Source organism: Capra hircus, unplaced genomic scaffold, assembly GCF_001704415.2.
Source record: "Capra hircus breed San Clemente unplaced genomic scaffold, ASM170441v1, whole genome shotgun sequence".
Lineage (NCBI taxonomy): Eukaryota > Metazoa > Chordata > Mammalia > Artiodactyla > Bovidae > Capra > Capra hircus.
The window spans coordinates 64,118-90,989 of record NW_017190160.1 but is presented as its reverse complement, the minus strand read 5'-3'; the positions used below and the strand labels follow the sequence as shown (position 1 = coordinate 90,989).

The 26,872-nt window shown below is 39.2% G+C and overlaps 1 protein-coding gene across 1 annotated transcript in view; it reads right to left on the bottom strand.

Moving 5' to 3' along the window:
- LOC102186671 (histone lysine demethylase PHF8) overlaps positions 1 to 26,872 on the bottom strand; it is a gene marked incomplete at its 3' end in the record, with an annotated part of 69,860 nt that overhangs the window by 14,309 nt on the left and 28,679 nt on the right. The window contains 6 exon segments of the mRNA XM_018045147.1: positions 7,732 to 7,894; positions 10,333 to 10,519; positions 11,246 to 11,387; positions 12,744 to 12,904; positions 14,964 to 15,072; positions 15,456 to 15,541. Of these exon segments, the coding sequence (XP_017900636.1) occupies positions 7,732 to 7,894; positions 10,333 to 10,519; positions 11,246 to 11,387; positions 12,744 to 12,904; positions 14,964 to 15,072; positions 15,456 to 15,541 (848 nt within the window).

The following is a 26,872-nucleotide window of genomic DNA, read 5'->3' as shown; positions in this document are numbered from 1 at the left end:
CAATACCTTGGAGAATCCAGTCTGGAAGTAACTCAGAATATTCTAGGTTCCTCCACATTCCCAACACCCATCCAGGCCAAGTCTGCCATCATTATAACCCTGGACCAACCTATGGGGTTAATAAACTCCTTCTACATCCCCCTCTCTGTACTTCAAAATCTCTTTGGTGCCTCACCTATCTTCTTTCTTATCACTAAGAAAGGCATCATCTCCTTGCTATGACTACCTCTTCGAACTCTGTCCTAAGTAAAACAAAGAGCTTTTGTGTTAGACATGGGTTCAAATCCTGCCATTTTCTAGCTAAATATCCACTTCACAGGTTGATTGTGAAGAATATACCTAGCTGAAACTAAATTATTTTCCTTGCCCTTGACCCTATACTGCTTTCTAGGACCTCCTGATTTTCCTTCTTAAATCTCTTTCATATTCATCTCCTCTTCTACTGTTCATCCATCCAACCTACTAATAGTTTGGTTCAGAACCCTCATTATTTCTTACTTATGCTGCTTATAACAGCCTCCAAACTGTCTCCTCTAATACCAATGGTTCTTTAAGAGGTGATACAGGGAATCCTGGGGCTCCTAGAGCCTCTTTCAGAGCATATGCAAGGTCAAAACTATGTTCATAATAATACTAGGATGTTATTTGTCTTTTTAATTCTCATTCTCTCATAGGTATACAGTAGAGTTTTTCAAAGGGTATAGGACATGATATCATAACACGCAGAGGCAGATTTGAGGGCCTTAAGTTTTCTATTAACCCAAACATTAAAAAGATTTGAAGAAATGTGAAGGTCAACCTTTTAACTAAATTTTTAGTTTGAAAATAGTTATTTTTCATAAAAATGGTTACTTATGCTAACATATAATGGGTTTATTCTTGTTTTCTCAATGAACTAATAAATATTTTTAAATAATCAGTTTTAATTTATAATTTGGTAAATATTAATACATATAAACCACATAAATAAAAGTTCTTTGGGATCCTCAATAATACTTAAAGGTATAAAGAGAGCTAGAGTCCAAAGTGTTTGTAAACTACTGCTCCACAACAATCTTGATCTCTGAAGTCTATCTTCCAAATCCCAATCCTAAGTGATATATCCAAAATACAAATCTGCCCATATCATCTCTTGCTTGAAACTCTTAAATGAAATGTACATCCACAGGAGAATAGATAAATTGCTGTAGAGTGGAATAATAGAAAGCAAGTAAAATGAATGAGCAATAGCCACACCTATCAACAGGATCTCACAATTATAATGTTCAGAGAAAAATATATGTAATATGATTCTATTTATATAACAAAAATATGTAAAACAGAGACTTCTCTAGTAACTGCAGGTTAAGACCACACCCCCTTCCCCCACCAAAAAACATGTAAAACAATACTATACACTGCTTAGTTGCTTAGTAAGGCATTACCTATGTAATAAAGGGATAAAAATGCAGGAGAATAATATCATCAACTTTAGGACAATGGCTAGCTCTGAGAGGGCAGAATGGGAAATTGAGGAGAGATATATAGAAGGCTTCAAATATGTTTGTAATATATTATATTTTTAGTTAAGTTATAAACACATAAATGTTCACTATATTATTCTTTATATCTTTTGCTTCATCTAAAATATTTCATGAGAAATTAAACAAATAAATCTTTAATAGTCCCCAGTTGCCTCTGAAGTAAGTTCAGCCTGCCAATCTTTTCAGCTTCATCTGCTCCCAGCCTTTGGTCTTTAGGCTCTAGTATTCATAAACTGCTTCACACATCTTTGCTTTGCTTATGTCTTTCCCTAATCTGAGAGGTCTTTTATACCTTTATTTCCTTTATCAGTAGCCACTTACCCTTCAGGTGTCACTCTTCTGAGAAGATTGTCACAAACTTCTGGCCAGACTAAGTGTTCTTCTCTGTGCTCCCCAAACTTCTGGTGAATACCTCTATTGTGTCTATTAGAACATTATACTGAAATGGCCTATACATCTTTAATCTCTAGCACCTAGCACAATGTTGGGGCAGACAGTAAACATGAAATGCTTGTAGAACTAAGCAGACTCCCCCAGTTGTGGGAGTATCTACCAAGAAACAAATGAATTCAACTCAAATCTCTGGTAGACAAGTTCAATTTACCAGTTACCAAGTGTCCAGTGTAAAAAAAAAAAAAAAACAACCATGTTAAAACTCAGCAAAGAATTTAAAGATGGGTAAATAAATGCCTGGGAATAGAAAACTATAAAAGAGGAAAGCAGATGGGTATAGGGCGGGTGTGTGTGACTTGCCTTAAACATTCTATAAAACCAATGTAATCAAATCAATATAAGAATAAACAAATAGATCTGAGTAACAGAAAAGCCCAGAATTATACAATATAATGTTAGACAAAGATGTTAGAATTATATGACATGAATTTTAAAGGAATCATCATAAAAATGCTTCAATAAACAATTACAAACATGCTGGAAACAAGCAAAAGAAGTAGAGAGAGAATCCATAAATAAGCAAATGGAAGTTATAGAACTAAAAAAATACTTCATCTGAAATATATAATGAAACAATGGATTCAACAGAAGAATGAAGACAATGAAGAAAAGAATCAGAGAATTTTAAGACAGGGCAACAGAAAGCACCCAACATGAACAAGAGAAAGGAAACAGACTGAGTGAAAAATAAACTCAGGAACCCAACAAGGAACCTACTGTATATGTATAGCACAGGGAACTATATTAATATCTTATAATAAACTATAAAGGAAAATAATCTAAAAAAGATATATATATGTAAAATTGAATCATTTTGCTGTATACCTGAAACACTGTAAATCAACTGTATGTCAGTAAAAATTTTTTAAAAGACCAAAAAACAAAGAACCATGCAATGGGACAGAAAAAAAGTCTCAGGAACCTGTGAGACTACAGCAAAATGTGTTATATTCGTATCATCAAAGACCCAGAAGAAAAGTTAGAGTGTGGGGCTGAAAAAGTGTTTGAAGAAATAATATCTAAAAACTTTGCTAATATGACAAAAGACATAAACCTACACATTCAAGAAGCTCAGTGAACACATAATAGTATAAACCCAAAGAAATCCACATATTATTGTCAAATTGCTGAGAAACTAAATAAAAAAGAAAAAATATTGAAAGTAGCAAGAAATAACACATACAGGAGAAAAAATAATTTGAAGGATAGTCAAAATCTTTTCATATAGAAGCTAGAAGGAAGCAGCACAACATTAAAGTACTAAAAGAAAATAACTATCAACCCAAAATTCTATATCCAGCAAAAATATCTTTCAGGAGTGAAAGGGAAATCAAGACATTTACAGATAAAGGAAAACTAAGATAATCTATTGGCAGCAGACCTACCCTGAAACTCTAAACAGAGGGGAAATAAGAGAAGGAATCCTAGAACACCAAGAAGGAAGAACAATGGAAGAGTAAAAATACAGGTAAAAACAACAGACTTTCCTGCTACATGGGTATTGAAATTATGTTTGACAGTTGAAACAAAAATTAAAACATGATGTGATGTGGATCTAATGTATGCAGAGGTAATATTTAAGGCAAATACATTATAAAAGGTAAAGAGATGTGAAAAGAGGTAAGGTTTGAACCCTTTCCTCAAACTGGTAAAATGTCAATTAAAATGTCAATACCAGTAGACATCTTACTGTGGTAAGATTCATATATGTATGTAAGTATATACATATATAGATATGGTCATATTTACACATGTACATATTTATCTATACATGTACATATACATATGTGTATACATGTATACACATATATATTCACACATATAAAACTAGAGCCAACACTAAAAAAAACTATACAAAATCTGAAGCTAAAAAATTTATATGGAAATTAAAGGTGAAATACAAAGTTGGAAGGCTGATACTTTCCAATTTCAAACTTACTACAAATGTACAGTAACTGAGACAGTGTGATACTGTCATAAAGACAGACATATAGATCAATGGAATAGAATTCAAAGTTCAGAAATAAACCAACATATGGTCTATGCTGCTGCTGCTAAGTCGCTTCAGTCGTGTCTGACTGTGCGATCCCATAGATGGCAGCCCACCAGGCTCCCCCATCCCTGGGAGTCTCTAGGCAAGAATACTGGAGTGGGTTGCCATTTCCTTCTCCAATGCATGAAAGTGAAAAGTCAAAGTGAAGTCGCTCAGTTGTGTCCGACTCTTCGCGACCCCATGGACTGCAGCCTACCAGGCTCCTCCATCCATGGGATTTTCCAGGCAAGAGTACTGGAGTGGGGTGCCATTGCCTTCTCCAACTAATTCACTAGTTTAGTATGCAATAAAATAACAGAGGCTTTGAATAAGTTAAACTGGCTAGTAACAACTAATTAGTTTTCTTCAGTGATCACTGTTCTTCTACATAGGCAGGATAATTAATTCACAGATAGTCTTTCTGGTCTATCTTCAACTATTCTTATACTACACACAATCAATTAGGGATATCTTTTTACAGATATATGAAGAGAACACAGGTAGCTTTACATAAGTTGAGTTTGTTAAATCTATTTGTTATGACAAGGGATTTCTGACACAAAAATTGCTCACTGCACACTGAACCCCAGAGAAGTGATGAAACAAGACAGCTGATGTTAGGAGGTATATGGGAGTGGGGTAGGGTGAGAAGTCATGGATAAATTAAAAACTGGCAAGTATCTGCTGAAGCAGAGCCACTTTTTAGGGGGCAAAGAAAACTGATAAGTCACCATTTTGGTCTCTTTAGAGAAATCTATTTGTTGTTAAGAACTTAAGACCATTTACTACCATTCATGCTGCAAAAGGTAGTAGTCACACTATTTCAAAAGGATCCTAAAAACTATAGTGCAAAAGAAATCTAAGAAAATAAATAATTACAAAACCATCAACATTTTTCAAAGAAATGTGCTCAAAACAGTGACTTTTACAAAAAATGTGAATTTGTTTTAAATGCAAAAAGAATTCTCTCTATGAAAGATCAAAGACTCATTTCACAGATAACTTATACTACATTAATGACTTGATTAACAGTGTACAAATAAGGGTCATGGACTTTTTTAATTAGGTCTGAGCAATCAATATAAATACTGATGGGGGAGTGTTTTGTATAGTCAACTGATTTTTGACAAAAGTGTCAAGACAATTCAATGGGGAAAGAATGGTCTTTTCAAATTGTTCCAGGACATATGGATATCCACAAGCAAAGGAATGAAATTGGACCCATATCTCACACCATACACAAAAATTAAATTGAAATGGATGAAAGGCATAAATGTAAGAACTAAGAAGAAAACACAGGTGTTACTCTTCATGACTCTGAATTAGGCAACGGTATCTTAGATATAATACCAAGTACAAGCAAAGAAAAAAATAGATAAACTGGATTTTTGTGCTTCACAGACCAATAGCAAGAAAGTGAAAAGATAATCCCAAGAATAAGTGAAAGTATTTGTAAATCATACATCTGATAAAAGTCTAATCCAAAATACATAAAGAATTCTTACAATTCAACAATAGAAAGATAAATTACCTAATTAAAGAATGGGCAAAAGTTTTGAATAGATATTTCTTTTAAAAAATATATAAACATCCAATAAGCACATGGAAAAATGTTTAAAATCAATAGCCATTAAAGAAACACAAAATAAAAATCTCAGTGAGCTACTACTTCACACCACCAGAATGGTTATAATCATAAAGATAAGCAAAAACAAGTGTTGGGAAGGATGTGGAAAAACTGAGATCCTCATAAATCACTGGTGGAAATGTAAAATGCAGCTGCTTTAAAAAATAGTTTGGCAATTCCTTAAGAAGTTAAACACAGAGTTACCATATGACTCAGCAATCCCTTTCCTAAGTAGATATACCCAAGATAACTGAAAATATATTATCTGTTAACACAATAACTTGTACATGAATGTTCATACCAGCACTATTCATAATAGGCAAAAGGCGAAAAAAACCCAGATGTCTATAAAATGATGAATGGATAAACAAAATGTGGTGTATCCTTACAAATGGAGTACTTTTCAGCCATTTAAAGAATGAAGTATTGATAAATGCTATAACATGGATGAACCTTGATATGCTGGATGACAGAATCCAGACATAAAAGACCACACACTGCATGATTCCATTTACATGAACTATTCAGAAAAGGAAAATTCATATACAAAGAAAAGTACAAAAGTAGCTGATAGGGGCTGGCGAGGAGAAGGAATGGGGAGTGACTGCTAATAGGTACAAGGTTTCTTTTTTTTAAGTGATGAAAACTTTCTGGTATTAGTGCTGATGCTTGTACAACTTGATGAAAACCTGAATTGTAACCTTTAACAATATGGTAATTTTAATGGTATGTGCATTATATCTCACCTTTTTAGAAAGCACATTTAGGGGACTTTCCTGGTGGTCCAGTGGCTAAGACTCTGTGCTCCCACTGCTGGGGGCCTGGGCTGATCCCCAGTTAGGAAACTACATCCCCACATGCCACAACTAAGACCCAGCACAGCCAAATAAATAAATGAATTTCTTTTTAAAAAGCACATTTAACAAAATGAAAACTACAACATATCAAAATATGTGACATAGCTAAATCAGTTCTGAGGGGGAAATTTATTGCACTAAATACATTAAAAGTGAAGAAAAATCTTAAGTCAATAATCTAAGCTATTGTCTCGAGACTGGAAAAAAGGAGAGCAAAATAAACCCAAAGTAAGCAGAAAGAAGGAAAAAAGATAAAAGCAGAAATCAATGAAATTGAAAACAGAAAGACTACATTGAAAATCACAATGAAACAACAGATGATTCTTTTAAACGTTCAACAAAATTGAAATTCACAGATTACTAACATCAAGAATGAAAAGAGGGTACACTAGAGACTTAGAAGATATCAAAAGAATAATAAGAAATACTATGAACAACTCTTCACATATAAATTTGACAACTTAGATAAGATGGGCCAATTGCTCCGAAAGCACAAACTATTACAACTCACCCAGCAAAAAATAACTTGAATAGCCTAATAAAGTTTAAGGAAATTGAATGTTAATTAAAATCTCTCTCAAAAGGAAAGCTCTAGGTCCGTGAGGCTGCAATAGAGAATGATACTGAACATTTTGAGAAAATTTAACACTAATTCTGAAATCAAGGAATTAAGAAATTAGATAGTCAAGAAAAATCTAAGTAAATGGAGAGACACGCTGTGTTCATGGAAGATGCAACATACTAAAGATGTCAACTTTCCCCAAGTTGAGACAACTAGGTTTTTTCCCCCAAAATAGCCATACTCAGACCTCACTTCAGATCTATGAATTCATAATTCTAGGGGTAAAGCCTAGGCATTTATTGTTTCAGGGAAGAAAAAAAAACCTATCCCTACCCAGGTCATTCTGACTTATAGCTTACAATGCCAGTCTCTCCAGTCACTATCTCTAGAGTCATGGGGCTGAGAGTCCTGTTTTCTAACTGTCCACCAAGTTGACATCAGTTCAGTGCAAAAGAAGCCTATCAACTTCCTTCTGGACTTCCCCAAACAACCATACTGGTCACCACTTTGGTTACCACTTGATTTTTCCTGATGTGCAATTCTGAGTCTTTCACTGATATGAGAGGGGTATCTCACATTCAGGTCAAAACATTAGGGGAAGGGGTTGGTTCTGGTGCCACAAGTTCCCTTCTTCTTCCCACCTTCCTCAAACCCTCCCAGATGGGCCCAGGGAAGACCTGTAGGAATGAAAAGTGTCTGTCCTTGCTTCACAGAACACTTGTAGCACTTGTCCACCTGGTCCCCAAAGAACATCTCATTCTGGTTAGAGGAGCTGCTCCAGCACTCAAAGAGAGTCAGGTTGGCATTTGTTGGACGGATCAGGTAGAAGATCTTCTCACCCTGAAACAAAGATGGAAGGGCCAAAGACATCAAGGGTTTCCAGAAAAGACCTCCAGGATTCTCCAAAAGAATATTCTCTCATGTTCCAGGACCATGTAGTATGCTAGAATTCTTTCTGTCCAAGGATCATTTATATACAAATATGGAAAACTTCAAAAGTTCCTTTTCACTTTGTACTTTTAAGCTTCTATAAGACTAACAAAAACAATCTGGAAAGGGCATTTCAAACAAAATTGTCAACTTAAGTCAAATGCACACCAAAGCCTCCTGCAATACCAAATGAAAAATGTCCTCTACAGATGAGCAGATCAATACTGCCAGCCCCAGGAGAATTTAAGGCCACATTACTAATGAGAAGAAAATTGAATTTGCCTTTAAATGCCATTTGCAGAGACTGTTTCTTCTCACACCTGTAATCACAGCTAATAAAAGTTTAAAAGTTCAGTAATCGCCCAAGGACTTCTGGAAGATTATATGTTGCGTGATTATCTGTTGGAAGAACATTTTATTTCTTAATTATGCTTTGTCTGGATAATCACCACATAGGTAATTTAGCAGAAAAGAAAGAAAAACCCACTAGCACAAAAGTCTCCCCAACCCATAGCTTGATTAGTTTAATCAATATTTCATGACAATACATTTCAGTGTAGAAAAGCAACACTAGAAAATATCTACTGTACAACTGGAGAAATTTGAATCAGATCAGATTAGATAATAGTACTATATCAATATTAATTTTGATTCCGATAACTATATTGTGATGATGTAAGAGAATACCTTTGTTTTTAAGAAATACACACTGAATTATTACAAGATAAAGGGATACCATGTCTGAAAATACTTTCGAGTATTTCAGAAAAAATATATATAAGATTATTTTATTATGTTTGCTTCAGAGAAAGAGAATATAATAAAATAGTAACATAGGAATTTCAGTGAAGGGCACACAGGAAATCTTCCTATTACCAATTTTTCTGTAAAAATGAAACTATTTAAAAATTAAAATGTTAATGGGGGAAGAGATAGGGAGTTTGGGATCTCCTGCTATATTTAAAATGGATAATCAACAAGGTCCTAGTGTATAGCACAGGGAATTCTCAATGTTATATGGCAGCCTCAATCGGAGGGGAGTTTGGGGGAGAATGGATACATGTATATGTATAGCTGAGTCCATTTGCTGTCCACCTGAAACTATCACAACATTGTTAATGGGCTATACTCCAAAATAAAAAGTCAAAAAATAAAATAAACAGTTAAATATAACATTTGTATAACAGCACTTTCATTTACACACTCCAATTTCTTCATGATAAACAACTAGTTCAGGATTTGTGATCATTTGGACAAGAGCTATATCCAAATTTCTGCTCTTTTCTTGGCATTTCTGATAAGAAAACTAAATAGCATGAACAGTGGTAGAAAACAAAAGTTATTTAAGAAATTTGTTTCAGTTCAGTTCAGTTGCTCAGTCGTGTCCGACTCCCCCCTGTCCATCACCAACTCCCGGAGTTCACTCAGATGCACATACTGACAATCAATATGCTAATTACAAAACTGTAACAACCATGAAAAGGGAAACTATAGGAAAGCTGACATTTAAAAAAAACATCTCAGACTTCCCTGATGGTCCAGTGGTTAAGAATCTGTCTACCAATGCAGGGGACACAGGTGTGATCCCTGATGCGGGAAGATTCCATATGTCTTAGGGCAGCTAAGCCTATCTGCCACAACTACAGAACTGCATTCTAGAGACTGCGAGCCACAACTACTGAGCCTGTATGACACAGCTACTGAAGCCCATGTGCCCCACAGCCCATGTTCTGCAACAAGAGAAGCCAGTGCAATGAGAAGCCCATGCACCACAACTAGAGAGTAGCCCCCACTTGCTGCAACTAGAGAAAGCCTATGTGCAACAATGAAGACCCAGTGCAGCCAAAAAGAAATAAATAAAAACTTTTTTAAAAAACCAAACAGCTCATACATGCTCTATCTTCAGTGGTGGCAGTCATGCAACTATTTATACAATTGTCAAAACTCATCAAACTATAAACTTAAAATCGATGAATGTCATAGTACAAAAATTGTAATTCAATAAACTTGGGAGGAGGCGGAGTATCTCATGTTACCAGAAATTTCTGCAATAAATATGGACATTTCCATACCTAGAGGTAGGAGTACAGATTGGTTCAATTAACAGAGAAAACCTTACACATCTGTTGTTATTTTTTTAAAAGTTAATCATCAAAACTATGAAGCAGAGACAACTTATACTGCATATCCACTCAATACCCAACCTTGATAAGAGCAGTTAAGTGTAAATGTTACCCAAATAGAATCTGGGATGCAGGTAGGCCTTAGCAGCCTGTTTTATGCTACCACTTGAAACAAACAGGGAGGCCCAAGGCCTGGCTGTCTTCAGAAACCATACCCATTCTTACCTTGAGCACATGGTACCAGACCGAGGTGCCACCAAAGTCAATGTGAAAGTCTGTATAGCTATCCCGCACGCTCATGAGGCAGTACTTCTGCACATTGGGCCTCTCAAAGATACACTCCTCTGGCCACAAGTTCTCCACCCATGAGAGCTTCCGAACAATCTTGGGTGTCTCCACAAGGTTAGAAAGCCTATCAAGGAAGGGGTGGAGAGCAGATGTCAGCTGATTGGGAACTGAAGGTTGAAGCCAGTATAAAATGTCCCCCATCCTAGTGAGAATCAGGGAAGACAAAGAAGTTCTCTCCACAGAATCCCCAAGAGCACATAGTACACTTATTTTTATAAGACAAGTCAGCATTCTCTTTCCACTCAGCTATGGAAGTTCCAAGTCCCAGCTCCACAGCCATCCCCAGTCAAAGGTGATCATTTCCTCCACTGAATGCTCAGAATCTCCACAACCCAGGCCCACTCACTTGGCATGTGGTGTTTAACAGTATTGTACTGTCCCTATCTCACAGTTTCTTCTTTATGAAGATCAAGTAGAGAAACCTATCAGAGCTCAGTTCCAGGTAAAGAAGTGTTTACCTGGGACAGTGGAGCTATCCTGGGAGTTAAACAGTGACCATGCCACAATCTACATACCAGAAAAAAAGGTCTAAGGAAGCTGTCCTGGATCTTAAAAGAGACAAAAATTAATTAAAACAGCCACTGAATAATCTATCCTATGCTAGAAACTGTAAAGGAGAAACATGATTTGGTTGTTATAATGTGAGCAACTACCCTAGAAAGTATAAACCAGCTCCCCATGCCAAAGGAAGAAACCACCCGAAGGAAGGGAGAGGAACACTAATACATACTCAGTATATACAAGTCCTAGGTACTCTGTGATGCTTTTTACTTACCCCTGCCCCTCTTACCTGGTATCAGAGAATTCCAAACTAATAACATTGAGGACTTTCTCCCTCTTCCCGCTATAATAATATTTCACAAAATCACCAAGCTTCATCTTGCAGTCGGCCTGGCGGGCCACATCAATCACATCAATTTCTTTGTCAGAACCTGGAATAAAGAGATAGGCTCTGTACCAAGTGGCCTCAGGGACCAGGGAACACTCATCCCCTAATCAGTTCCTAGAGTGACCTTACACTGAAAACTTCTCTCAATGTATTTATCTACACATATATGGGAAGTGGGGGATTCCCTGGTGGCTCAGATGGCAGAGAGTCTGCCTGCAATGCAGAAGATCCGGGTTCAATCCCTGGGTCAGAAAGATCCCCTGGAGAAGGAAATGGCAACATACTCTAGTATTCTTGCCTGGAAACTCCCATGGATGGAAGAGCCTGGCAGGCTACAGTCCATGGGGTCACAAAGAGTCGGACACATATAGGAAGTGGGGGTAGGTATTTCTCACACTTTCCTTAGACCTATGTGCCAGGTCCAGACATGCTAGGGCAACAGAAATGCTTGACACACGGTCTCACAGTACAATCCATCTGCCTGGGTCCTGCTTCCTCACTTCTCTTCCTCTCCCCTAAAACTCATGTCCAGAATACAACTAGCATATGAGGGCAAAAGTCAAAGGCTTTCTCATTTCAACAGAGTACAGAGAGGTCAAAACAATCTTTGGAATTCCCCAGGTAAAAGATGGGGCTCAGCCTGGAGTTTGTGGTCTATTAAGAGGAAAAGGCAGAGAAGGCAATGGCACCCCACTCCACTGGAAAATCCCATGGATGGAGGAGCCTGGTAGGCTGCAGTCCATGGGGTCGCTAAGAGTCAGACACGACTGAGCGACTTCACTTTGACTTTTCAGTTTCATGCATTGGAGAAGGAAATGGCAACCAACTCCAGTGTTCTTGCCTGGAGAATCCCAGGGATGGGGGAGCCTGGTGGGCTGACATCTATGGGGTCACATAGAGTTGTACATGACTGAAGTGACTTAGCAGCAGTGGGAGGAAGAGGCAGAGAAGGCAATGGCACCCCACTCCAGTACTCTTGCCTGGAAAATTCCGTGGATGGAGGAGCCTGGTAGGCTACAGTCCAGGGGTCGCTAAGAGTCGGACACAACTGAGCAACTTCACTTTCACTTTTCACTCCTATGCATTGGAGAAGGAAATGGCAACCCACTCCAGTGTTCTTGCCTGGAGAATCCCAGGGATGGTGGAGCCTGGTGGGCTGCCATCTATGGGGTCACATAGAGTCAGACATGACTGAAACGACTTAGCAGCAGCAGCAGCAGGAGGAAAAGGAAAAAAGACCAGGATTTTGGTTCTAGCTTTGCCTAGGAATGACTCTGGGCAAGGTACATTACCTTAGATTTCCAAGATGGCTAGAAAAGAAATGAAAACTGGAAGGGAAGGGTCATATGTTTTGATGGGAGTGAACAATGTCACAGTTAAGAGGGTCTGTGGTGCTTACCAACATAGTGTTCCACATCCCTCACAGTGAATGATGGTGAGGGCAACGTCATCCCCAATCCATCTTTCTTCAAGACCAGGATGGGCACACTGAAGCTATTCTCTTCCAGGAATTCCACAGTCAGCTGACTTCCAGTGGGCTTCAGAATCACTTCATCTGAACTGTGGGCCACACAAGAGAAAGCATGAACCCTACAAGCTCTGCTACTGAAGGCCTCACTGGATGCTTTCACTCACCAAAGGTGTGGGGTCTTCCTGAGGGGACCTAGTGTGGGCTGGCAACTAATGAGTGGCATAAACTTCACATCCCAGCTAAGAAATGACCTATCGAAGGCAAGAAGCCAGGCCACTGGCAGAGGTGGGAAGTTAAATCCAGGATATCCTGTCAATATGATGCTCTTCTCTAGATGACAAAGGAACAAATCAGTCAACCACCTGCCCCGAAGATGTATCAGACAAGTTTAGCTGATTTACACTAACCCAGAGCAGCACCTTGGGCTTCCCCGGTAGTTCAGCTGGAGAAGGGATAGGCTACCCACTCCAGTATTCTTTGGCTTCCCTGGTGGCTCAGCTAATAAAGAATCCACCTGCATTGTGGGAGACCTGGGTTTGATCCCTAAGTTAGGAAGATCTCCTGGAGAAGGGAACAGCTACTCCCTCCAATATTCTGGCCTGGAGAATTCCATGGACTGTACAGTCCATGGGGTCACAAAGAGTCAGACATGACTGAGCGACTTTCACTTTCAGAGAAGTACTACCACATTTAAAAATACTGGAAAATAGAGAAAAGACTGATTTAGAAAACAAAAACAATTTTTATAACTACTCGCTACTACAAATCAACAAGAAATAGGCAGTAACCCAACAGAAAAACTGTCAAACAATGTAAGCAGATAGTTAACAGAGAAGAAAAATAAAGATGACTTATAAATGCATCATAATATACATGCTTCCTTAATCACTAAAGAAATCCACATGGAAACAGTGAAATCTCATTTTTTATCTTATCAGAAAGGCAAAAAAGTTTGATAATAAATAGTGTTAGCCAGGATAATAGGGAAATAGGCACCCTCACACATTGTTTAATGGGAGTATGAAATGATGTGGTCACATCAGAAACAACCTAGCAATATCTATAAACATGTTTAAAGCACATACCCTTTAACCTAGCAGTTTTACTTTTAGGTAGTAAATCTACACATACACTCACTCACATATGCAAACACTTAAGTACAAAGACATTAACTGCAGCATTCTTTTCCTAATAGCAAAATACTAGAATCAATTTAAATGTTTATCAAGAGGACTGCTGAAATAAACTATACATTCATACAATGGAGTACTAAATATCCATGAAAAGGAATGAGGAACATTGGTATATGCTGTTATGGATTGATCTCTAAGATATAGAATTTATATTTTTTAAAAAGCAAGATATAGAACAGTAAGTATTTCTATTTGTGTTTTTTAATTTTAAAAAAGGGGAAACACACACATTCATATATGTTTGTATATACAAAAACTATTTCTGAAAGAATGCACAAGAAATTGGTTGACTCTGGAGACAGGACCTGAGGGGGTAGAGTAAAAACGAAACTCATTGCCTTTAAATAAAACAAATATTAAATTGAAGAAACACTTATAATCCTAAATAACACTTCATTTACAGGAGAGCTGAAAATGGTCAAATGAATTAAAAACTAAGCAAAAGACAGTGCTTTCTTCGTTAATTTTTCTAACTCATTATTTTTGTTCAAGTAGTTTATTTCAATAAGCCAATCTTAATTTTTTAAGGAAATAAATATTTTCTTGATTGTAAAAGAAATACATGACTACTCAAAAAATTTTTTTCCAGAGAGTTTCCACTTCTCTACAATGAGAGAATTAAACTTTCTAGTTTTTAAGACTCTTTCTAGTTATAGCATTCCCTAGGTACATGTAAATATCCTCTCCTGACTGAGGCAAAAACTGCCTCTCTATCTACTCATAGTTTCTACAAGTAGACCTTAATGTACTCTGTACATCAAATGAAACTCTAACAATGTTTCTCAGAAACTGACTAAAACAGAAGATCTCCCCACAAAGGGAACTCAGAGCCCTGCAGACATCACCAAATGATGGAGGTACCTAGTGGGACAGCCAGTGGAAAAGCTGAGAAGAGATGGGTCCCAGCTTCCCAGAGCAGTAGTGTTCACTGGCCCGTGGAGTAGGGGGTCCTCACCTGTCAAAGGTCCTACTCCGGAGCTCTCGAATGAATGTAGGGCTTCCCGTCTTCACTGGCTTCCCCTTGTGTGTATCATGGCCTTTTGAAGATACACGGCGTTTTTTCACTAAGCCAGAAAAAGACAAGAGACTGAGTCAAAATGGCTACAGGCTATGGTTCTAAAAGTAAAAGCCTCAGCAGATCCTGCTTCTCTTCCAATCTAACAACCTACTGGAGCATCTGGAGTCAAGGAAGCCCTCATGGACTCAGAAAAGCACTTGGTGAGGATAGGTGCTTCCTTTGGGGAATCCCTAAATAAGGGAGGGAGGTGAAACTACATTTCTGCCCTCTCAGTGGAGCAGCTGCTGGCCTGCAGGACCTACATAAGCTTCTCCTATTTCCCAAGGGAGACAAATCTGAAGCACTCAGGCAAAGGCAATTTCCCTTCCAAGCTTCCTTTGCTTTGTCTCTTTGGATTGCCTTCTCTTTAAAATCCCAAGATCTACTTACTAATGGAGGGCCCATGTAAGACCTCACAATTGGGGCAGTGGTAGAGGTCAATGTCAGCAGCCTTCTCCTCTTCAACACCAACACAACTAGAAAAGAGAAAATCAGACAATGTTTGTGGAAATGTTATTTTTCATAAGGTCTAGAATTGTGTTGTTCAATACATAATTAAGTAAAATTTTAAATGCAGTTCCTCCATCACTCTAGGAACATTTCAAGTGCTCAATAGCTACATGTGGTTACCATATTGGGCAGATTATCAAACTGTTTTGTCAATGCAAAAAGTTCTATTGCACCACAATGGTCTAAAATAATTATGACAGACCTAAAAATGTAGACAATAAAGCTTCATTAAGACTCAGAATGGTCAAAGCTGGAAGAGACTCTAGAGCAGTGCTGTATGACAGAAATATAATGTGAGTCAAATACATAATTTTAAATGTTCTAATAGCCCCATTAAAAGGTAAAAAGAAACAAGTGAAATTAATTTTATTAATAATTTAATAATATTTTATTTAACCACTATATCTAAAATATTATGCCTATATAAAATCAAACATTTAAACTTTATTGCTGCTGCTGCTGCTAAGTTGCGTCAGTTGTGTCCGACTCTGTGTGACACCATAGACGTCAGCCCACCAGGCTCCACTGTCCCTGGGATTCTCCAGGCAAGAATTCTGGAGTGGTTTGCCATTTCCTTCTCCAGTGCATGAAAGTGGAAAGTGAAAGTGAAGTCGCTCAGTCATGTCTGACTCTTCGCGACCCATGGACTGCAGCGTACCAGGCTCCTTTGTCCATGGGATTTCCCAGGCAAGAGTACTGGAGTGTGCTGCCATTGCCTTCTTCTTAACTTTATTGAGCAATTTATTAAATGAAGAGGAATGAAAACAGTGGTTCCCTCTCAGTGAAGGATTATGGTAACCATTTTTTCTTCCTTATCTGTTTTTCCTAATTTTCTACAATGAGCACGCATTATTAATTTCATATTATAATATCTGAGAAAGACATAATTTTGAAAATCTGAGTTTACATGTATGTGAGCTAGTAATCTCACAAAATGTAAACCCTTCCTCACCAAAGAAGTCATCAGCAGCCCTCTAAAAATCTTCTGGCTAAGATCTAACTCTTAAAAATCTTTGGTCAGCCACACAGAACAGGGTACATAAAAATAAGGCAGAGCTCCAACCATTTTGGTTCAAGACCATGCTCATGAACTGACTTCCTGGGATCAGGACGCCACCACCTTCCCCATGGCTAACCTTGTAAATCTGTTGCAGATCAATAAATTGGGGACATTTTATTTCATAAAAGCATTAGTCCATTACAGATTGGAAATTAAAAAAATACCCTGGTCCTTCACCTCAGAAAGTCTCAGAAGCACTGTGTTAGAACTTGGTCAGGTAGAAGCTGTACATTCTCCCAGACCCTTACAACTCAGGGCTGGGCTGGGGGTGGACGTCCCCCTCACTTTCCAGTGAGATTCTGAAATCATCGCTCCTCTACCCTTGTATAAGATCTCCTACTCTTCTGAGTTCCATATCATTCATCCATACCTCTTCCCACTCTTCTTCACTGTCAGCTACTCATCTCCCAAACATACCTTTTTCATTCATTGAAGAACCTGCTCACAGATTCCTCTCCATCTCAAGTACTGCCAACCTCTCACAAGATATAATCAAAGATATAGAGGCCTAACATCTCAGCCTCTTAGCACATTGACCTTCTCATCTTCAGAGATTCCACTCCAATTTCAGCTGCCAGTTCTCATGGCCATCCCCCAAAACCCCATCAATACTTGCAACTGCTCCACCTCTGGAATACAAAATGCACACATCACTCTCTGACCACAAGGTCATCCATCCAGCTCTCATTCTTTACACCTGTTCTTTGCCCTCAAAATCTGTTGATTCTACTTTTCACCTGTTCAACTACTATTGCCTTCACCCTTCCTCCCTATCTAGTTTATAGATTCCATCATTCCTCACTTCAACCATTCTCTTACAGATACCCTCAACTCACTTGCCCCACTGCCTTTACATCACTCCCACGTGCAAATCCAAGCCCTGGCTCAATCCACTGAACCACTGGACATGGCTAGAAGAAAAAAAATCATTCAATGAATTGGTGCCACAATAAACTGAGTGTCCAAAATATCTAAGCCATAGAATAACCAACACAACACTGAAGGAGAAGAACAATGTTGGAAGACTGATGCTACCTGACTCAAACACTTATTGTAAAGCTACAGTCATCAGGACTTCCCTGGCGATCCAGCAGTAAAGACTCTGTGCTTCCAATGCAGGGGTAGCAGGTTCAATTCTTGATCAGGGAATTGAGATCCCACATGCTGCATGGTGCGGCAAAAATTTTAAAAAGCTACAATAATCAAGACAGTGTGGCACTGATGGAAGAATAATCAGATCAATAGAACAGGACAGAGTGCCCAGAAATAGATCAACAGAAATAGAGTCAACTGATCTTTGATAAAGGAGCAAAGGTAATACAATGTGGCAAAGACAGTCTTTCAACAAATGGTGCCAGAAAAACTGAACATGCAAACAAATGAAATTACACACAGACCTTATACTCATCACAAAAAAGAACTCAAAATCGATCACAGACCGAAATACAAAATGTAAAGCTAAAAAACTTCTAGAAGATAACATAGGAGAGAATCTAGATAAAATTAAGTTTGGCAATGACTTTTTAGATGTAATACCAAAGGCACAGTCCGTGAAAAATGAGAATTGATAAGCCAGACTTCATTAAAATTAAAACCCTCTCTATGAAAGGTAGATAATGAAAAGATAAGCCAAAGACTGAGAGTAAATATTTGCAAAGGACATATCTAATAAAGGACTGTTATCCAAAATACACAAAGAACTCTTAAAACTCAACAGTAAGAAAATGAACAACCCAATTAAAAATGGGCATAAGATCTGAACAAATACCTCACCAAAGAAGATGTACAGATAGCAAATAAGTATATGAAAAGGTGTTCCACTTCATCTATCAATAGGACAATACAAATTAAAACAATGAGATATCACTATACACCTATCAGAATAGCCAAAATTCAGAACACTGACAGCACCAAATGTTGGCAAGGAGGTGGAACAACAGGAATTCTCATCCTTTGCAGGTGGGAATGCAAAACACAGCCACTTTAGAATACAATTTGGCAGTTTCTTACAAAACCAACTGCATTCTCTGGCATTTACTCAAAGTAACTGAAAGCTATGTCCACACAGAAGTCTGCACACAGATGTTTATGGCCACTTCATTCATAATTGCCAAAATTTGGATGCAACCAAGATGCCCTTCAGTAGGTGAATGGATAAAATGTGGTACATTCAGACAACTGAATATTATTCAGCACTGAAAAAAAAATAAAAAGAGCTATCAAGCCATGAATAGATATGAAAGAAACTGAAAGAATGCCATCAGGCTACATATTTTATGATTCCAACTACATGACATTCTGGAAAAGGCAAAGCAATGGGGACAGTAAAAAGATCAGTAGTTGCCAGGGGATGGCAGGAAAAGAGAGATGAATAGGCGGAGCACATAGAATTTTTAGAGCAGTGAAATTATTCTGCTACTAAAACAATATAATGGTGGGTACAAGTCATTATACATTTGCCCAAAACCCACAGAATGTATAATACCAAGGAGTAAATCTTGATGTAAACTATGGATTTGGGGTGTAACTCATGTGTCAACATAGGTTCATCTACTTTAACAAACATACCACTCTGGTGGTGGGAGATGTTGCTAATGGGGGAGGCTATGCATGTGCAGGCAGGAGGCAAATGGGTAATCTCTGTACCTTCCACTCAATTTGGCTGTGAACCTAAAACTACTCTAAAAAATAAAGCCTATTTAAAAAACAATCTGGGTAATGCTGCCTGATAATTCTCCTGTATTTCCCTGCTCAGTTCTCTCCTCCATTATCCACAGTGGCTATTTCAAATCTCTGACCCCACTTCTTCTTTTCTCGAAACAAATGACCTTGCCTCCGACTTCTTAGATAAAATGAAGTAAACAGAGGGGAACTACCTCAACTTCCCACACCAAATCCACCTCCTTCTACACCCTTCTTTTCCTCCTGCCACAACAAAAGAACTCTCTCCTTCTTTGTAAAGTCAGCTTTTCTACCTGGGTCACATTTTTACCTTCTCAATAAATTATCTTTTCTTTCCTCTCCCTCTTCACCTTCTCCTTCATAATAGCATTTAAACTAGCTCACTAATCTTTACAGATATAAAAAAGACAACACCCTCCCTCCTGTCTGCCCTTCTCTGTCACTTCAAAGCTAAATATCTTCTTTGTTTAACGTATGCAGCTTCACAATGACTTTTATTTAAATAAGTATCGATTATACATTTTATGAAACTCAAAAGGTACAGAAGTGTTTTACAGTGAAAAGTCTCCCTTCTGGGACTTCCCTGATGGTCCAGTGGTTAAGACTTTATCTTCCAGTGCAGGGGGTGAGGGTTCAATCCCTGGTTGGGGAACTAACACCCTGCTTGTCTTGTGGCAAAAAAAAAACCAAAAACCATAAAACCATAAAACAGAAACAACACTGAAACATTGTAACGCATTCAATAAAGACGGTAAAAATGGTCCACATCAAAAAAAAATGTTTTTTAAAAAAGTCTCCCTCCTATTCCTAGCCAACTGGTAGTATCCAGAGACCTTCCACAGGGACCAAACTGATAAAAAGAATTTTTTCAGGTTGCTGTGTACACTTTCTCACTCACTGCTGCAGTCTGATTTTAGTCTTTTTGTTGTTCAGTAGCTAAGTCATGTCTGACTCTTTGTGATCCTATGGACTGCAGCATGCCATGCTTCCATGTCCTTCACTATCTCCCAGAGTTTGCTCAAACTCATGTCCATTGATTCAGTGATGCCATCCAACCATCTCATCCTCTGTCATCCCCTTCTCCTCTTGCCATCAATCTTTCCCAGCATTAGGGTCTTTTCCAACGAGTCAGCTCTTTGCATCAGGTGGCCAATGTACTGGAGCTTCAGCTTCAGCATCAGTCCTTCCAATGAATATTCAGGATTGACTTCCTTTAGCATTGACTGATTTGATCTTGCTGTCCAAGGGACACTCAAGAGTTTTTCCAGCACCACAGTTCGAAAGCAAAAACAGACCTCACTGATATCTTAACCTCCTTATTGATACATGCAATAAGTACTTCTCTTTTTTATCTCACTTGACCTAGCAGCATTATCACAGTACTGACCCTGTGCTCTCTTTACTTGACTTCCATAATACCCCATTTGCCTGGGGTCCATTCCTCAAGCTAATATTTAATGAGCATCTGCCAGGCCCTGGTCTTGGTGCTGGAGAAACAAAGACACGGAACAAGCATACAAAAATCCCTGCCCTTAAGAAGCTGACATTCTTTTTAATAGACATGAGTTTGAGTAAACTCCAGGAGTTGGTGATGGACAGGGAGGCCTGCTGTGCTGCAGTCCACGGGGTTGCAAACAGTGGGACACCACTGAGCGACTGAACTGAACTGAACTGAAGGTCCAAAAGTGTTATATGGTGAAATAATTTCGCAAATTTTTTGATTTTGGACCTTAAACCAAAATTCACTAACTTTTTTGACTAGTTTGATAAAATTTTCAGCAGTGGTATGATTAGTACTTTTTTGTTTTGTTTTTTAAAATAAATTTATTCATTTTAATTGGAGGCTAATTACTTTATAATATTGTAGTGGTTTTGTCATACACTGCCATGAATCAGCCACGGGTGTACATGTGTTCCCCATCCTGAACCCCTCTCCCACCTCCCTCCCAGTCCCATCCCTCTGGGTCATCCCAACGCACCAGCCCCGAGCACCCTGTCCCAGGCATCGAACCTGGACTGGCAATCCATTTCACATATGATAATATACATGTTTCATTGCCATTCTCCCAAATCATCCCACCCTCGCCCTCTCCCACAGAGTTCAAAAGACTGTTCTATACATCTGTGTCTCTTTTGCTGTCTCGCATATAGGGTTATCGTTACTATCTTTCTAAATTCCATATATATGCATTAGTATACTGTATTGATGTTTTTCTTTCTGGCTTACTTCACTCTGTATAATAGGCTCCAGTTTCATCCACCTCATTAGAACTGATTCAAATGTATTCTTTTAGAAGCTGACATTCTAATGGTTGATGCAGACAAGAAACAAAGTAACTCAATATATCAGTGAAATATATTGTGCCTTAGATAGTAAGAGGAGCTAAGTAGAAAAATAAAGCAGAAGGGGAATATGTATGCATGTGTATGCAAGTATACAGACACACACAGTGGGTTGGGGGGCGGCAAGAGGAATGACAGCGGTGCTGGAATTTTAGGTAGGGCAGCCAGGGAAGGTCTCACCAACAAAACAACTTTTGAATTGTTGTTTTGACCTGAAGGAAGTAAAGGAGCAAGCCATATGTATATAAGAGAAGAGCATTCCAATTAGAACAGCAAGTACAAAGGCCCTGTGGCAGGAGTCTGCCCAGATTATTAAGGAAACAGAGAAGAGCAGAGTGCAAGAGGGACAATAACAGGTTGGAAAGGCTCATGCAGTAGGGTCCTGTTGGCCATCATAAAGAACTTTGGCTTTGCCTGAGTGAAAAACTGGGTGAAATCCACCAGAGGATTATGAGCAGGGATGTGATGTGATCTTAATTACATCTCTGGCTGCTCCTTCTGTTTCTCAGTGCACTCTTTTTCTCCTGTCCCCTTCTTAAATGTTGACATTTCTTAGGTCCTCTTGCCTGGGCACCCTTTTCTCATTTTTTCCTTGTTGGTTTCACTCACTCCCAGGGCTCCATGTGCCTTCTATGTACCTACAACTGCAAGCCAGATCTCTCTGGTGAGTTTCAGACTACTCCCCTGAAATGTCTCCTGGATATTTCTACTGGATAGCCCACTTACATAGCACTTCAAATTAACATGTCCAAATTCAACTTGTCTCCCTGCCTGTCCCTTAAACCTACTCCCTCTCTAAACTATCACCATAAGCTTACCAGATGTTTAAGTCAGAAACTTGGCAGCCACTAATGACGTGCCTCTCATCTTTCTCCCTCCACTATACCCTTAGTAGGTATTCAAGCTCATGACGTTAAGACTTTAAGCCAAGATTGCCTGGGTTTGCATCCTAGCTAGTGCTTGTGCTTAGTGTGATTGCTCAGTTGTGTCCAACTGTTTGCAACCTCATGGACTGTAGCCCACCAGCCTCCTCTGTCCACAGGATTTCCCAGGCAAGAATACTGGAGTAAACTGTCATTTCCTTCTCTAGGGGATCTTTCCAATGCAGGGACTGAACCCATGTCTCCTGCACTGGCAGTTAAGATTCTTTATGGCTGAGCCACCAGGGAAGCCCACATCCTAGCTAGACCTCCACTTAACTAGCTGTGAGATCTTAGGCGAGTTAACCTCTCTATGCCTCAGTTTCCTAGTCGGTAAGATGGGGATAAAAACTGTTTTGTGTATCATAAAGCTTCTCTCAAAAGTAAATGAGTTAATTTATATAGTGTTTAGAACAGTGCCTTGTACAGGCCAAGTGCTCTGTATATGATGCTACTATCATCCAAGTTATCACCATGTCCTAATTGGCTATCAATTGCCCTTCTACTAGTGTCCTGTCCACTAGATAGTCCTGTCATCCTCACAGCCCCTGCCCTAATTCATGCCACTATTATCTCTAACTGGGATTATTGTCCTGCTTTCCTAAATGGGCTCCTGGCCTCTACTCTGTCCTCACCCAAATGGCCAGCCACACTACAGCCAAAAGTGATCATTTTTAAATGCAAATTTGATCCTGTTAATGCTTCTCAAACCCACCACATGCTTTCTATTTTTGTTAAGGTAAAGTATAAACTTCTCATGGCCTAAAAGGCCCCACCATTTGCCCTTCATACACAGCATCAGCTATATGTAATTTGTGGGGCTAGTGCAAATGAAAATCAGGGCCTCCCTGTTGACAAACGAACAAAGCTTTTTCCTCTCTTCCATGATTTCTCTCTCAAACTTGTCATGGGGCTTTTTATTTGCTAATTCCTGTCATGTTCCCTTGGGCATGGGACTATTCAAAGGACAAGCACAGGCCCTCACAGGCACTCAGAGTGCAGGACCCATGCACCTGACCCTGACTCTCCAGGAACTGGTGATACAGGCAGCCAGCTGAGAATCTGTTCAGGGAGGCAGGGAAGCAGCAAGAAGTAGGACCACAGGTGAGCTAAAGCTCCAGGTCTCCAGGACAAACTACATTATCCCATTGAACTTCACATACAAAACACAAATTCAAAGGTAAAATTATTAAGAATTTCAAGACAACAACCACATAGCATTAAACCTCAAGCATGGGCATGGGGCCCCCTTTCAAATATGAGGCTGTGTGTGACTACAGTTCTCACACATGCCATGAAGCCAGCCTTGCTCTAAAAACCCAGCTGAACTCTCAGTGCCAAGCTCTTTCTGGTCTCTGGCACTCATCACACATGGCTCCTTATGCCCAGAACATTCCTTCTCTTTCTCTTCCCTACTCCCATGCCACCCACCCCTCACCAACTATTCTTATTTCAGCACCCACCCTACAGACTTGCAATTGCCCATTTACTTGCTATCTGCCTCTACTACATACAGCAGACAGCATCTCTTGCTCACCCCAAGTCCTCACCTTATCCATCTCCCAAGTCAGCTTATTATTCAATCCAATTCATTGGGCTAGACAACATCTCACATCAGACTTCTGGCTGCACTGTCTCAATAATTATCACCTGGACCAAGGTTTCTAAATGCTGTTTTGCTTCCCTAGTGAGGAGGACAATTATTACAGCACCAGGTCTCAAGATTAAAATGAATTATTCCCAATATGTACCACAGAGCTTGGCACATGGTAGGTACTCAGTATTTGGATGTAAGTTGGTGCACAAATTCAATAAACATTGATTGAAAATAGCTACTGCCCTCATGGACTGGACATTCTAGAGGGGTGGTGAAAAATAGTTTCATAAGTGCTATAAAATAAATAAAGCAGGGTAAGGGGATGGTCCAACCAGTCCATTCTGAAGGAGATCAGCCCTGGGATTTCTTTGGAAGGAATGATGCTGAAGCTGAAACTCCAGTACTTTGGCCACCCATGCGAAGAGTTGACTCATTGGAAAAGACTCTGATGCTGGGAGGGATTGGGGGCAGGAGGAGAAGGGGACGACAGAGGATGAGATGGCTGGATGGCATCACTGACTCGATGGATGCGAGTCTGAGTGAACTCCAGGAGTTGGTGATGGACAGGGAGGCCTTATGTGCTGTGATTCATGGGGTCGCAAAGAGTCGGACATGACTGAATGACTGAACTGAACTGAACTGAAGGGGATGGTGAGTGAATCTGAAGTCTTCATAAAAGGAATTGAGGAGAAAAGTGAGCTATGAATATATTATCACATTTAACCTCCACAACAAACCAGGGCATCTATATAGTACTCAGAAGCACAGAGTTTAAAAGTACAAACTTGGGAGCAAAACTGCCTGGGTTTAAATCTCACCTCTGCCACTTACTAATTGTGTGAACTTACGCAGTTTACTTAACTTTGGTGTGCCTCAGCATCTATAACATAAGAATATTAATAGTACCCCACCTCATAGGGTTGTTAGGCTTAAATGAGCTCAAGTAGGTAAAGAAACCGAGAGTACCTGGCACATCATTATTAATATTATTCTAACTTAACAGATGAGAAATCTGAGTGGCTAAGTAACTTGTTGGTCATTACAAAACTAATAAATAAAAGAGCAGGATAAAAATCTGGATCCATTTGACTCCACTATACCACTATAATATATATCAGAATATAATGTAGGGTTATTAGAGTACAAGTGCTATGAGAATACAAAAGTGGGCATTTAACCCTTCTAGGGTTTGGAACTAAGATGGGGACTAAGGGCTGGAGAAGCTTAAGAGGTAACAATATTGCTCAGGATCCTGTCTAGCTTCTTATGTGCTCAAGCTCTGCTCTCTGAGGATGTCCAAAGAGCCAAGTGCTGTTACCACCTATGCCTGCAAAAACAATATCTTCTTTCATCAATAAAGAGGAAAAAGAAAATATTTTACTTTTCTTCATTATTCAAAAACTATCAGAAAATCCAAGTCAAATTCTGGCTCCTGCTACAATCTTGATCAGGTCAAGCACAATCTATAAAAACAGGGATGATCCATCCCCAGATGTTGAGGCACCCACCATTCATACCAATTCCCTCTGCCTCCAAGCACATAGAACTGGAGGAGTACAAAGAACATTGAGCAAGTTTCAGTGTACCAGGGAAGTTTCTTTTCTGGTCTACCCAGTCTCTGGCACATAACTCTGCCAATAACAGGTTTCACTAAATTCTGGATGTACCAAAAGAACTATTCTATATGCACTGACATGCACACAAACAAGGTGTCACCTCATCTCCCCCAAAAACCCACGCAAACAAAAAAGCCTTTTGTGACCCCTTCTGTTATTGCCTTATTACTCGGTTCCCCTGTATATCAAAGCCCTTCAAAACAAAAACTTGAGTCCTTTCACACAGCAAATCCTGTATCAATATATACTCAAAATCTAATCACTTCTCATCAACACTGACTCTGGTCCAAATCACCATTACCTAATTAGATGAATATTTTCTCAAATATTAGGGCATATCAGAAACACCTGGAAAACTTCTTAAGACCGATTCCTAGGTCTATCTCCAGAGATCCTGATTTGATAGATCTGGGGTGGGGCCTAGAAATGTGCATTTCTAACCAGACCCCAGGTGATGCTGATGATGCTGGTCCAAGGACCACACTTTAAGAAACAATGATCTACGGTGATCTCAAAACTCTCCCTGCTTCATCTCATACTCCTCATCTTGAGTCTGTCCTCACAACAGCCAAAGCCTAAACGAGATCACAACTCTCCTTCACTCAAAATTTTTCTGTGGTTCCCATCCCACTTGGCATGAAAAAACTTAACAACGGGTCATAGGGCCCTATACCTGTGGTTCTCAAACTTCAGTGTGCATCAGAATCACCTGGAAGGTTTGTTAAACCATAGTTTCCTGGAGTGGACCCCCAGTTTCTGATTTGGTATGTCTGGGGTAGGACAATGGACTTTGCCTAACCAGTTCCCAGGTGATGCTGATCCTGCTGGTACTACTTGGAGAACCATTGATCTACATGATTTATGCCCCCACCCCCACTCCCAGCCCCTATCATCAGCTTCTACTACTCTCTCCTCACTCTGTCTAGTAACCTTCTACTACTCTCTCCTCACTCTGTCTAGTAACATGGCTTCTTCACTTTAATTGGAACATGCCAGGCGTGCTCCCCACTCAGGTCCCTTATTTCCTCTACCTGGAACCCTCTTCCCCAACTTCCCTCCCTCACTTTCCTTCAGGCCTC